The sequence below is a fragment of the Phodopus roborovskii genome, unplaced genomic scaffold (genome assembly GCF_943737965.1).
Source record: "Phodopus roborovskii unplaced genomic scaffold, PHOROB, whole genome shotgun sequence".
NCBI lineage: Eukaryota > Metazoa > Chordata > Mammalia > Rodentia > Cricetidae > Phodopus > Phodopus roborovskii.
In genome coordinates this window covers 54,643,628-54,657,121 of record NW_026126480.1, presented here as the reverse complement: position 1 = coordinate 54,657,121, position 13,494 = coordinate 54,643,628, and the positions used below count along the sequence as shown (strand labels likewise).

Genomic DNA, 13,494 nt, shown 5'->3' with positions numbered 1-13,494 from the left:
GTGTGAGCTATTTGGCTACAGGGAGGCTAGTGAGGACAAAAGCTGTAGCAGCTGCCCTGGAGGGAAGGCATAAGGTAACAATGGGGAGGAGTGGCAGTTTCCCTGGACCTTGTGAAAGACTGGACGCATGCTAGAAAAGGAAAAGAGGTGGCATCCACAGTGGTGGCTAAGTTTCTGCCTGGAGTCCCTAGTGGGAGGGAGGGTGAGAGTTGAGACAGAGGAAGAAGGAAGTGGACACCCTGGGATGACTGCAGTTACTTGGAGTAGAGTGAGTTTCAGAGACGTCAGAGTAGAGCTGTCCAGTGGCTAGCGCCCAGGGGACAGAAGTCTGGACTAGGGACAGATTTGGGACGGATGAGCCATTAGTATGGAGAGGTCATTCCGGGAGTGTGGGAAGGACAAAGAGGGCTTCCGGGGGTCACAGGAGGCTACTGCAGGACACTGGGGAAGCCTAAACTGAGGCTGAGAACCTATACTAAGCACCATAGCAGATTGTCCTTGGGTTTCAAGCCTTCTCACTTACAGGGCTCCGCCAGTCCCGCCTTTAGGCTTCTCCAGGTCTAATCCCAAGCCAACACCAGATCGGGCTCTGTCTCAGCTAGAGTTGCGCTTCGCGGGGTCCTTGCTTCAGGACCGCCCCTGGACCCGCCCCTTAAGCGTGTGCACCCCAGCGATTACGTTAGGAGACCACAGACCGGCTCCCCAGTATTTGCTGCTCCTCAGCATCTTCTTTTGCAGCAACCATCTACCGTGCAACACAAGACCCCTGCTGCTCCCAGGGGTCCAACTTTTGCAGCTCGTCCATCATCCACTTAAAACCTCTCAGCACAGGGGTTTCCCCACGAGCACGTTGCCACAAAACCTGCGCTGAGTAGTTGCAGAGCGCGTGCGCGTCCGGAGAGACGGGCCTTCTGGCCCGTACCATTAGCTGCTGCGCGTGCGCAAAACAAAACCGGAAGTATATCCAGCTTCAGCACTTGAGCCATCACCTAGCCTTTGTTTAAGTTTCTGAGGCTGTGGGTTAAGATTTTTGAGATCCTCCCAGAACATTGTATCAAAAGTACTGGTGCAGGGTTGGGGTTTTTGTTATTTTGAAATAGGATCTCCCTGTGTAGCCATCGCTGGCCCTAACAGATTTTCCTGCCTTTGCCTCTGGGAAGCTGTGATCAATGGCATGAACCACCAAGCCCAGCTTTTTTGGTGGGGAGTGGAGCAAACAAGCTGTTTTGAGACAGTGTTGTACATAACTCAGGCTGAGATCAAACTCAGAAAGTCCTTGAGATGACCTTGAACTGAGTGATGCAAAGTGGCCGTCTTGTTTCAACCTTAACCTCCCAACTGCTGTGAAGGGCTTTTCATCATTTACCGGGAGTCTCACCATCACCTCCCTTACCAGGCTGCATGGTCTCTGCTGACCTAACACCTAGAGCAAGTGGGATCTCTATCACCAGGAAGAGACTCCTCCCCCCAGCCACTGAGCCCTACTGAGCCTTTAGCAGTGGGTGTCCTGCCCTAGTTGCCCTTACATCTACCAGATGGGAACCAAGGCTTTGCAGGGGGCATCCTCAGGTCCCAGGCCTCTAAACGACAGGACAAAGTCAATTAGTTATTTCATTATCATCCAGTCTGAAATGATCAGCAGTGTGCTCAATGTTTGCTGAATGATGACTCTCTTGCCAGCATGGTAACACATTTATTAGTTCAGAGTTAGAAAGAACAAGAGTCCAATAGCTTTCTCAGTGAAGACTGTCTTATGGCTGAGCATCTAGCCCACCCTTCTGACTCCACACAATTTGCCCTGCTATTAAGGCACTTGAGAAAAGGGGGAGCAGGGATGTCTCAGACTAAACTCTCTCAGGATCCTGAAGGTGGCTAGCGCTATCCCACCTGTTCCCCTCAGTCACAGCCCGGCATGGAAAGAGCTGGCAGGGCAAGTGTGCCACAGGCCACAGGAGAGAAAAATGGCCCCTTGTGCTGGTGTTGGGCAGCACTACGTAAGGGCTGCTATTAGGAGCATTGCTTCTGATCAAGGTGTACAGGAAGGTGATGAGGAAGACACTTGATAATAAGGCGTTATGGCCTTTAGGCCACAGCTCCAGCTTGGCCCCTCTCTAGAAGAGTGCTAGAACTGGAGGATGGAAGAGAGATTCCAAAGTTCCCTACCCAGAAGGGAGCTGACTATCACCGTGGGAGAAGTCCGAGTCCTCCCAGCTCCATCCAGAGAAGTTAATGCTTCTGCTTAAGCACCTCCATAAAGAGTGAGATATTGCCAATAAAAGAATAAGATGTGCCACCCCCAGAAGATATCACCCAAAGAAGTTGGGAGCAGTTGGAGCATGCTCCCCAGAATCTATAAGTGCTTCAGGAAGGCTTCAATGCCCTGAAATCTGGTGCTCTGAGCAGGGCTGGCTTTCAGCCCCTTAGGAGCTGATCTGACTTAGAAGAGCTGAGAAGTCCATGTCCGCAATGGAGGAGAAGTCTTCATCCCCCGAGAGGCCATTGGGAAGCCCTGAGGTCCCCAGGGGTGTGGGAGCTGGGTCAGGGGGCCTCTGGGACCCTGTCACTAGCCGAGTTATAGCTTCAGGGTACTCCATGAGCATGGGCTCAGCCGTGGGGTGAGACATGGACACACCCTGGTTCAGGAGCTGCTGAAACTCCGAGTTGTCAACAGATGCCAGGTCTGAGAAAACACCTGGATCTGTGCTGTTGCCAAGCAAGGCTCCCAAGTCTTCATCAGCATCAAACTGCAGGTGTAGCAGGGCTTCAGACAGTGTGCCTTCCCCGGCCTGGGTGGTCTTTGGAACAGGTGGGGCCAGGGCTTGAGGAGGACCTGGGGCTAGAACTGAGACAGAGGCTGGGGGCTGAGCCAGAGCCGGTACCATGGCAGAGGAGGGGACCAAGGTCTGGGCCAGGACTGGGGCAGAGGATGATGCCAAGGACAAAGCCTGGTTTGAGATCTGCCCAGATGGTAACACCATGGGGGGAAACTCATCAAAGTTGATGGTGCTGAGGGATGTTGGAAAGGTATAGGGCTGGGGGGCTGGAGGACAAAGACAGAGAGGAAGGGTCAGAAAAAGTACTAGAGACATACATACCCAACCTCCACCCTCAGTCCTGTCTTAATGCTTAGACTCAGTCCCTTTCTAGGGGACCAAATCTCTCTTGCTCTGTAGGGTCCACTCCCAAGGGCCTCACTGAGGTTTTCCCTGACTACTAAAGTTCACAAAGCTCTCACCCCTGACCTTTTCAAGTTCTCCTCATGTTACAGCTGCAAAACCAACTGAGAGGATAAACCCATGGAGCTAGGTGGGGAGCATGTGTCACTCTTCTGAGCTACACACCAGAACTCACAAGCTATTATTTTTACTTGTGTGTATGAATGTTTTACTATATGTATGTACTATATGAATGTAGTGCCCTCACAGACCAGAAGAGGGCAGTGGATTTCCTAGAACTGTAGTTGCAGACAGTTGTGAGCTACCATGTGGATGCTGAGACTAGAACCCAAGTCCTCTGCAAGAGCAGCCATCTCTCCAGCCCCATAACTTATACTTTTAGAGGTGATTTCTTCTTTCTAAATTCAATCAAGAGCCAAGTACAGAGACTACCCATTTCCAAAGTCTGTATCTCAAGGTATCCAGCTAAGGATTTATTTAGCTCCTTGATACTGGGTATTGAATCTAGGGCCTCATGTGTGCCAGGAAGCACTCTTTCCACTGAGCTATATCCTAGACCTGCTTTTACTTTTTAACTTGAAATGGGGTTCTTCAAGCTGACCTTGAACTTAACCCTGTAGTCCAGGATGGCCTTGGACCTGTCATCCTCCTGGAATACTCTTCTGCAAAGCTGAGACTGCAGGCTGTTATCAGGAGGCCTGGACCCAGCTCATTGTTTAACTAGAGTATGGCTGCAGACTCCCATGGACATTAACACCCTTAGGAAATTGCTGGTTACTGTGCCACACTTTCAAGTTCTCAAGTTTATCAGTCTGTGTAGAGTCCAAGAATCCATACCTGCACTGCTCCCTGGATGATCCTGACAGAGCCCCAGGCCTCACACCTCAGTAGCATGAGCCCTAGAGATGGTAGGCTGAAGAACTCTGCAGGAGGCCAATGTCTGCTCAGTTCCCTTCCAGAAGACACTGCAACTTCAGTCTGAACAAATGTGACCCTCATTCAAGTAGGACAAAGGAATTTCTTACCTGGTTTGGAGACAGTTGAGCTTCGAGAAGGCACAGCAATACGCCGTGCTGGAGGCCGGGGTTCAGTAGGTCCTACAGGACAAAAGCTAGGTCAGCTTTAAGACTGCAGGAATCCTCTCGCTGATTCTAAAGCTTGGCCTACCAGCTCTGTACCCCCCTCCCCCAGGTTCTCCCTACCATTGAAAGGACTCTTCTTCATGATGCTCTTGAAGGTCTCATAGGTCCTTTTACGTTTCTCTTCAATCCGGTGGCGATCATCTGGAAAAGCAATATGGACGGTAGTGTTTACTCTCCTTAGCTGGGCTCCAGTTCTTCCAGGCACCCTTTGGAGGGCAGTGGGGTCACATTTTCCCAAGACCTACTCTCCCAACAATTAAGAAGGAATGTGTGAAACACTCCCCCCCACCCCCCGCTTTGTTTTCTTTTTTTGCAACAGACTCTCATTATATAGCCCTGGCTGTCCTGGAACTCACTATATAGATCAGACTGACTTCTAACTCACTGAGATTCACCTGTCTTTGCCTCCAAAGTGCTGTGATTAAAGGCGTGCATCACCATAACCAGCTATGTTGGGTGAATCTTGACCCCTGGGTGATGCTAAGTCAAGGACTGCTCTGGGGGACAAGTGCCTTGGTCTCACCCATGCATCCACCCAGGCTTAGAGGGAAGCACTGTGTACTGAACATCCTGGGCTAGCCTAAGACTTCCACAGACTCAGCTCAGGAAAAGGCTTGATTCTTTAGTCTGAAGCTTTCAGAACTATCTAGAGCGCCTCAGTTCCATTCCTCCAAAGTGAACTTCATCACTTCATAGCAAAGAGTTCTTGTTCCTGTGTCTCCTGTTGTCCACCTTGGCACCAAAACAGAACACTGTGGAATTATCCTAAACATCATCTTTTCTTCCAATCCACCCATACTAACTCAACACAACTTGCCAAGCACCTGCTCTGCTGGCTCTCCTCCTAGATAATGGGGATGTGCAAACATAAGAGGTTTAATCCTCAAAAATGTGACCTTAAGAAATTCCAGGATCCCCAAGTCCAATCTTTGGGCTGGTAAGATAGCTCAGCAGATAAAGGTGAGTTCAGTCTATGGAACACTCATAATGGAAGGAGAAAACGGAAAACTGACTCCTGCAGGTTGTTCTCTGACCGACACCAGCATGCATGTGCATACATACACAGATAAACAATGTAAAAAAAATGTTTTCAGGTGTGGTGGCACATACATTCAGAGGTAGGCAGATCTCTACAAATTCAAATTCAAGACAAGACTACAGAGTGAGATGCTGCTTCAAAACAAAAAGCTGGGAGTGCAAAGATGCTCATGCACATGAACAAAGGTAAGGACCAACCCCAGAAGTGAAGTGGAGAGGTCTAACAAAAGGTGGTCAAGGAGACAGGTGGTGTGAGATAGTCATGAGTGCTCGAGAGCCAAGCATTCCAAGCAGAGGCCACAGCAACACACATGTCCTGAGGCGAGGCCGCCTGGTGTGTGTCACAGAAAAAAAGGTGATGGTGCTGAAGGGTAACCTAGGACAGGGATAGGAGATGTGATCTTCTACCTTGTCATACCCTCTGCAAGGCCTCAGCTCCCTCCCCAACTCAGCCCAAGACAGGGCTTCTCCATGGTTGCTCTGGAATTTGCTCTGTAGACCATGCTGGACCCAAACTAAAGAGTTCTGCCTGTCTCTGCTTCCTGGGTGCTGGGATTAAGGACACATACCACCACTGCCTGTCAGTCTCTGATTTTTAAAAAATAATTTATGGAAGCTAGAGAGATGGCTCAGTGGTTAGAAGCACTGGCTGTTCTTCCAGAGGTTCTGAGTTCAATTCCCAGCAAACACATGGTGGCTCACAACCATCTGTAATGGGATCTGATGCCCTCTTCAGTCTGATGCCCTCTTCTGTCATGCAGGCATATATGCAAATAGAGCACTCATACACATAAAATACCTAAATATTTTTTTAAAATGTTAAAAAAATTTCACTGGGTGGTGGTGGTAAAAGTCTTTAATCCCAGCACTCAGGAGGCCGAGGCAGGTGGATCTCTGAATTTGAAGTCAGCCTGGTCTACAGAGAAAGTTCAGGATAACCAGGGCCACACAGAGAAACCCTGTCTCAAACAAACAAAACAAACAAAAAACTAATTTATTACATTTAATGTATGCATGTATCATAGCAAGAGTGAAGTCAATTATCTCCTTTTATCATGTGGCTCAAACTCAGGTCATGGTGCTTGGTGGCACATGTGTTTACTCAGCCATCTTGTCAGCTCCTCTTCTTTTCTGAGACAAGATCTCATGTAGCTTTGGCGGGCCTCAAACTTACTATGTAGTCAAGGATGACCCTGAACTTTTGATCCTTCTGCCTCTACCTCCCCAGTGCTGGGATTACAAGTGTGCAGCACCATGCCTAGTTTAAGTGATACATGGGACTGAATTCAAATTCCCTCGAATGCTAGGCAACCCTCCATCAACTGAGTTATGTCCCCACCCCAAGTGTCTCTATCTCTAATACTCTGCTCAGAGAAGCCAGACTAAGCTTCCAGCTCTGCTCATGTCAAGTTTCTGCTTATTTAGAAATCTGAAGTGTTTCCCTGGGGCTAAGCCTACCAAGGCAGCTAAGCCTACCAAGGCAGCTAAGCCTACCAAGGCAGCTAAGCCTACCAAGGCCACCAATTGTCTGGGCTTACTCACTGCCTACATATAGCTCTCCTGGAACCCCTGTTCTTCCTTGACTAGACCACTGACCTCAAGAACACACAGAGCAACACAGAGAAACTCTGCCTTGAAAAAACACGGCCCCCCTCCAATTTAGTTATTTACTTTATGTGTTTGGTGTTTTGCCAGCATGTATGTCTGTGCGCCATGTGCATGCCTGATGCCCTCGGAAGCCCTGGGCCTGAAGCTACACATGGTTGTGGGCTTCCATTTAGGTGCTGGGTCCTCTGGAAAAGCAGTCTAAGGCATCTCTCTGGCTCCTGTCTCATTTGTTTTTTTATGTATGGCACATAGGATAGGCCCTAATTATGCACCAAGTCTTGAGAAAATGAAGCTGGGTTATATGGTAGTGACAAGAGACACAAAGTCCACAAAGCCAAGTGATGTTGGTTTAGGTGCACCACTGCCTCTACTGCTAGTGAGTGCCATTAAATCGTTCCCCTAAAAAGGTGAGGAGAGGTTAAAAGACCACTCATAGCAAGGGCAGATAGGGTAGACAGAGCTGAATAAGTTGGATGTCACTGTTAGGGGAAGAAATTGATTCTAACTGTAATTACATGTTGCTTACAATGGGGACACATCTTAAGACATGTTGCTTGGTAAATTTGTCATTGTATGAATATCCATTTTATTATTACGTGTGTGTGTGTGTGTGTTCATGAAGGTGTATGAATGTATATGCATGTGTGTGCATGAGCATGTCAAAGCCATGTCAAAGGCTCAATATGGCTGCCTTCCTCTACCACTCTCCACCTTATTTTTTTTTAACACTTACTTATGTGCAAGGCCAGCCTGCCTGCTTATATGTGTGTGCACCTTGTGCATGTCCAGAGCCTGCAGAGTTCAGAAAAGTGTCAGATCCCCTAGAACTACAAAGGGTCCTGGGAATGAAGCCTGGGTTCTCTGGAAGAACAGCAAGTGCTCTTAACCACTGAGCCATCTTTCCAGCCCCCATCCTTTATTATTTACTTTAGACAAGATCTCATTATACAGCTCTGGCTGGTCTGGAGCCCCATCCACACCTTATTTACTTATTTTAGACAAGAGCTCACTACATAGCCCTGGCTAGTCTGGAACTTTTTATGTAAACTCACAGAGATCTGCCAGTCTTTCCCTCCCAAGTTCTGGGATTAAAGGTGTGCACTGCCATATCCAGCCCACTTCATTTTTTGAGACAGTACCACTCAATGAATCTGGAGCTGAGCACCTTAATTCAGCAAGGCTGGTTGGCCAAGTAGCTCTAGAGGTCCGTCTATCTCCACACCATCTGCACGCTGGCTACACATGCTTGCTGGAGTACCCAGCTTATTATATGAGCATCTTAAAGGATACTTACACAAACTAAGATACCTATGTCATTAGACAGTACAGTTCCCCCACCCCCACTCCCAAGACAGGGTTTCTCTGTGTAGCCGTGGTTATCCTGAACTAGCTCTATAGACCAGGCTGGGCTCAAACTCATAGATTCACTTACCTCTCTGTCTACCGAGAGCTAGGATTAAAGGTGTGAGCCACTACTGCCCTGCTAGACAGTGACCACCATGGCATATGTGGGCTGTCTTTGAAATACTATGTGCAATGAACTACAGTATGTAAAAACCCTAGGTGTTTGTCCCAGGCATCCAGTCCTGGTCTTTTTCCCAGCTGGGGTACAAAAGCCTTGGTACTACCCTCCCTAGCATCACACCTGTGTCTGGCAGGTACTGGAACTCCATGGGCTCACTGAGCTCCCGATCAGAAGGCCGCCGAAGCTGCATGGAGACACGCACTGGGGCCTGTAGGCTGGGGTCAGCGTATGGAGGAGTCCGGAACACGATGGCCACTTGTCGGTGCACATCAGCTTGGGAAAAGGAGCCTCGTGCCTCCCAGCCTGGTCCAGTGAAATATACCTCAATGTCTTCTACAGGAGACAGAGCAGTAAGGGTTAGTATCTGATCTCCAACGGACCTCGATCCCCAACTCCTGATGCTTTTCCTGAGACATTACCCTGTTTCCCCTGAAGCCACTGAGGTCTCTGACACTCATCCTCACCCCTCCCCTCTTGGTACATAGAATCCAGTGTGTACCTTTCTGCACCTTGTCACACAACAAGAAGATTTCATCCCCACCAAGGCAGCTTCCAGAGTTCCGGTTTACTCGGCAGATCTTGAGCTCAGCAGTGTTGGGTGCACCTGAGGGCATGACAAGGAAGGAAACCCTGAATCACCAGAGGTCTCCAGAGTAACAGACAGGAGATGTTCCCATGGCTTGCTGACCACACTTCTGTAGACCATTCCCATCTGCTCTTCCCCTCAATCAGTTTCTAGAACAGTGGAACACTGTTCTAGAAAGGGCAATAGTGCAACACAGTATGCTGTGCTGTCCTCACAGACCTTACAGTCCAAAGGAAACAATCTGACAGCTTGTCTCCCTCTGCCTGACCAAGTGTCTTTTCAGCTTTTGGTTCATCTTTCCCTTGGCAATGAGTCCTTCCCTCCTCATTCCCAGTTTATACTGGTTTCCGGTCCTTGGGGCTCCAAAGCCCTTTTATTTTCTATTACCCTGATGCTTATTAATCCATCAGTGTCAGCTGAGAGCTTCCTGTGAGCTACTACTGTTGAATTATTACTGCCTAGCATTATCTGGTTCCTGGGAGTTTGCTTCCTAAAGTCATGAGCAGAGTCCCTGACAGACCGGCATCTCTACACAAGATACAGAAAATAGTCACTTCCCATCAGGCTGCTGCGCATCCTGGAAGCTTCCAATCGAGGGCAGCTCTGGGTCCTCTCTGCCCTGTCCCCTGCCAGCACAACTGGATGACTAAAGGGAGAGAGCTCTCCTCACAGGCCACACCCACCCCAGCCCCCTTTCTCTTCCCAGGCCCTCCCTTTCCCCTTAGTAGAGATGGACACTCACGGTTATCAAAAATAGGATGAGAGAGGACAGGTGTCAGGCGGAGGGGTCTGCCTGATGGGTCCCGCACTGTCACCTGGAAGCAGAGGCGCACTGCATTCAGGTCATAGTCTCCACGCTGCTCCTCTATGGGAACTGTCAGAAAAACAGAGGGGTGCGGGAAGTCAGGGAGCTCTGAGCAAAGGGAGACGTGCAAAACAGAAGTCATCTTAGGAGGAAGACAAAATTCTAGACCCATCACTGGCTCTACTGCAACATGGAAGCCATGTTGCAGTAGGCTTCTCTATGCCTGATTCTCGATGGTAAAATTTGAGGTAAAACTGGCAGATTCCATTTATATTGTTTGCCTGGCCATAGAGGGAGGTGACTGCCAGAGGCCCAGGGAACATGATGGAGATGTGTGTATCACAGGTAGGGCTGTGTCTTTGCCCCTTGCTCCTACCTTGAAAGGGGTTATTGTTGGTCTGGATGCGCTGGCTGATGGCTTGTTCCAGGTCTCGCTTCTTCACACACTGGATCCCCAGGTTCTGAAAGCTATGGTGTCTCAGGCATCAGTTCTGTGTCTACAGCAAAGCCCCTTCCTCCCTCCCACTCCCAGGTCACAGGTCCATACCCTCTATTGGCTTCCCACTGTGCTTCAATGAAAACCACTCCTTGCCCCATCAGCAAGCCTCTGGCTAAAGCAAGCCTCCAAGCCAGTGTTCTACCCTCAGCCACAGGGGTGTCTCTTCCCATTCCTAAGCACACTAAACTTATTCCTTCTTCAATGTCACTGGACTTCTTTCTTGAGCATAGAATATTCTTTTAGACTTGTCCGCCTTTCCTCACCACTTAAGGGTTAGCAGAGAGGCCTTCTGTAACCTTCCAACCCAAAGTCATGAGACCAGTAGCAGGACATAGTGGTACATGCCTGCTATCCTCGGAGTTGAGAGGAAGAGGCAGGTGAATCCTAATGAGCTCAAGGCCAGCTGGGGCTATATGAGACTAGCCTTCTCCTCATCCTTCCAATTTCTATTGTGCTTTCTTTTCATCATAGATTATTCTCTAGTGATATCTTGTCTATCTGTTTGTACAATTAGTTATTGCCTGGTTTTGTCAGCTGGTATTTAAGCTCCAGGAGAGTCCATTATGGATATCTTTCTTATACAAGAGACACTAAGGGACTGGCCTGTCCAGCCACAAGTGTCTATGGCTCCAAGGTGATAAGGTGGTCCTTATCCCATGGAGTTCCTGTCTTAGACAATTTAAGACAAAGGAGATCTGTTTGCAGAGCTAGGAACAGAGCAAGGACTCAGAATTCTGCCTGCATCCAGAAAGAGGTAACACTGTAACAGCTGCCTGGCCCTTTGCCTGCTCCTACCCCGCCTCCTAACCCCTGACCTCCCCTTACCTCTGGTCTGTACAGAGCTCACCTGTGGATGCAGCGGTCTGGGCAGAGTTCAGCCTCATAGAAGCCATCCCGGCAGTCTTTCCCCACAAGTTCATGTGGATGAGGCCGGTGAGGTGGGTCCTTGGTGACCAGGGAGATTCGAACTGTTCCTGGTCCGGTGTAGCCATTGATCTGTCCAAAGTACAGAGTACTCTAGGGGCCAGCAATCCCAAATCTGGCTCCTAGACACAGGGCATGGTGGCAAGGAGGCAGGTCTGCTGGGGCTCCAAGTGCCTTTCACGGCATCAGGCCCCGACTCATAGCCTTGGGGGCTGGTACCTACCTTGATGGTGGGGTGTGTCTTGGTGGTATCTGTGCTTCTTTCCCCGGGAATACTGCCTGCTGAGCGACCCTCACACTTGTAGCGGAAGCGCATGCCCCGTTGTTTGGGTTGCTCAATGATCTCCACATAAGGCCCAGAAGCCTGGGTTGGCTCTGTAAGTGACATAGCCAGCCATCAGGTGTTGCCCCCATGGTCCCTACTCCAGGACAGCCCCTACCCATGGAGGAAGGATGGTCCACTTACCTGCCGGGAAGATGAGAGGAAATAGATCTAAAAAGGAAAGACACATTGTCAGTAAACTCCACTCACTGCCCATCCTCACCAGGGAAGGCATGATAGAGCCAAGCTCCCTTCCAAGGAAGCCCAGTCAAGACCCCACGACATGCCCTGAAAGAGGCAGGGCAAAGAAGGCAGCAGCATCTCTCTACGAGAGAAAAGGAGCATGGAGGCATTCTTCTGCCAGGAGAAACAGAGTCAACGCCGGTTTTACGTTCATAAGGGACACTGAGGAAAGACACTACCTCCTTCTTCTCTTCAAGGAAACTGAGTCAGATACCTTCTCCCTTACAAGGAAAGGAAGCCAAAACTAATCGCATCGACACCGGAGAGGGAGGGGCCGCCGAGGAATCAGAGTCAAGATTCACACCCCACTCCCACCCAGGGGGGACACTGAGACAAGGCGCCCTCCATTGAGAGGGGTAACTGAGTCAGATCCCTGGCAGCCCGCCCCGCCCCGTGCCACCATCCGGCCTGCGGGCTCCCTGCGCAGCACCCCGCGGCGCAGAAAGGGGCGGAAGGCGGCGCGGGTGGGGGGCCTCCCGCCGCGGGCCCGGGGGGGCTCGAGGGCAGACACCCCGCGGGGTCAGAGGGCCGCCTCACCGTCCATGGCCGGGGTCCCGGGGGCGGGGCCGGGGTCGCAGCTGAGCCCGCGGCGCGCTAAAGCGAAGCCATTCGCCAGAGGCGGAAATGCGCGGCGCGCGCCCGCCGTCGCGTCACTGCCCGGAATCCGGCCGCGCCTGCGCGCTGCGCTGCCGCCACTGACGCGCGTGGGTCCCGAGGGTAGGTGTGCCACTCTCGCAGGGCACGGAAGGTGTGCGGCGCTCAGGCGGGGACACCGGGGCGCGGCGGGAGGGCGCCGAGGCTATTCGTCCCGAGGCCCGCCCGGCTGCAGGCCGCTCCCGGGCTGCGCAACGCAGCTCGCTCGGGGTCCCGACCCGGCCCCGCCTGGAGGGCGGGCCCGCGATTACTCACTCTGTTTTTAGGGGATTTCGGGTCCTGTTCCCCGCCCCGTTCTGATCGCGGGAGTTTGGTGATGTCACCCTGGCCGGGCCTGGAGTAGAGCCAGGACTGCTGGCAGGCCGCGGCCGTTCGCCGTGCGCAGGGAGAGGCCCAGGCCTGTTGCGCCCGCAGAGGCCGGTGACTGAATTCCACACGCTTTCCTAACCGTGCCAGGCCTTCTGGGGACCGCGGCGCGTTATAGGCCATATGCTCCTCAATCTAGATCCAGCTGCGCGCAGGAGTCGGGGACCCCGTGCTCCGTGGAACCTGTTTCACCGAGGCGTGATTGAGGCCGTAGGGAGGGAGGAAGACCGAGGGTTGGACACCTGTGCCTCTCTAAGGAGTTGATTTAAGAGTCCCGGAGGGCAATGAGTGCTGGAAGACGCCCAGGGTCAAACCCCACGGCTTCATCTCTGCAGATAGGTGCTTTCTGCTAAAGTCTAGACCCGCAGGGATCTCCAGAAGCAGCCGGGGTCACACCTTGCTTGCACATCTCGCACTTGGACCCAGGCTCCAGTGATGAAAGCATTTGCATGGGGTATGCTGGTTGAGTGTGGGGACCTGGGTTGGAGTACTCTCCACCTCAGGCTGTTCCCCAATGCCAGGATAAAAAGGCTTCAGCACATGGAGAAGGACTTATTTTCTCTGAAGTCATTCTAAATTAGGAAATCATGTGGGAATTGGAAAAGA

At 51.1% G+C, this 13,494-nt stretch overlaps 1 protein-coding gene across 2 annotated transcripts; it reads right to left on the bottom strand.

Annotated features, from left to right (window-relative positions):
• Nucleotides 1-1,673: 1,673 nt before the first annotated feature.
• On the bottom strand, nt 1,674-13,025 carry Rela (RELA proto-oncogene, NF-kB subunit). 2 transcript variants are annotated; one of them, XM_051193665.1, is made up of 11 exons: nt 12,778-13,025; nt 11,770-11,796; nt 11,527-11,678; nt 11,227-11,375; nt 10,257-10,348; nt 9,818-9,949; nt 8,989-9,093; nt 8,610-8,822; nt 4,379-4,459; nt 4,202-4,273; nt 1,674-3,040 (listed from the first exon to the last, which is right to left on the bottom strand). In XM_051193665.1, exons 3-11 carry the CDS (start codon nt 11,617-11,619, stop codon nt 2,421-2,423), a joined length of 1,557 nt encoding a protein of 518 aa, XP_051049622.1. In that variant the 5' UTR covers nt 11,620-11,678; nt 11,770-11,796; nt 12,778-13,025; the 3' UTR covers nt 1,674-2,420. The 2 variants fall into 2 exon arrangements, with proteins under 2 accessions (XP_051049622.1, XP_051049621.1); XM_051193664.1 differs by lacking the exon at nt 12,778-13,025 and adding an exon at nt 12,406-12,734.
• Between the last annotated feature and the right edge of the window lie 469 nt (nt 13,026-13,494).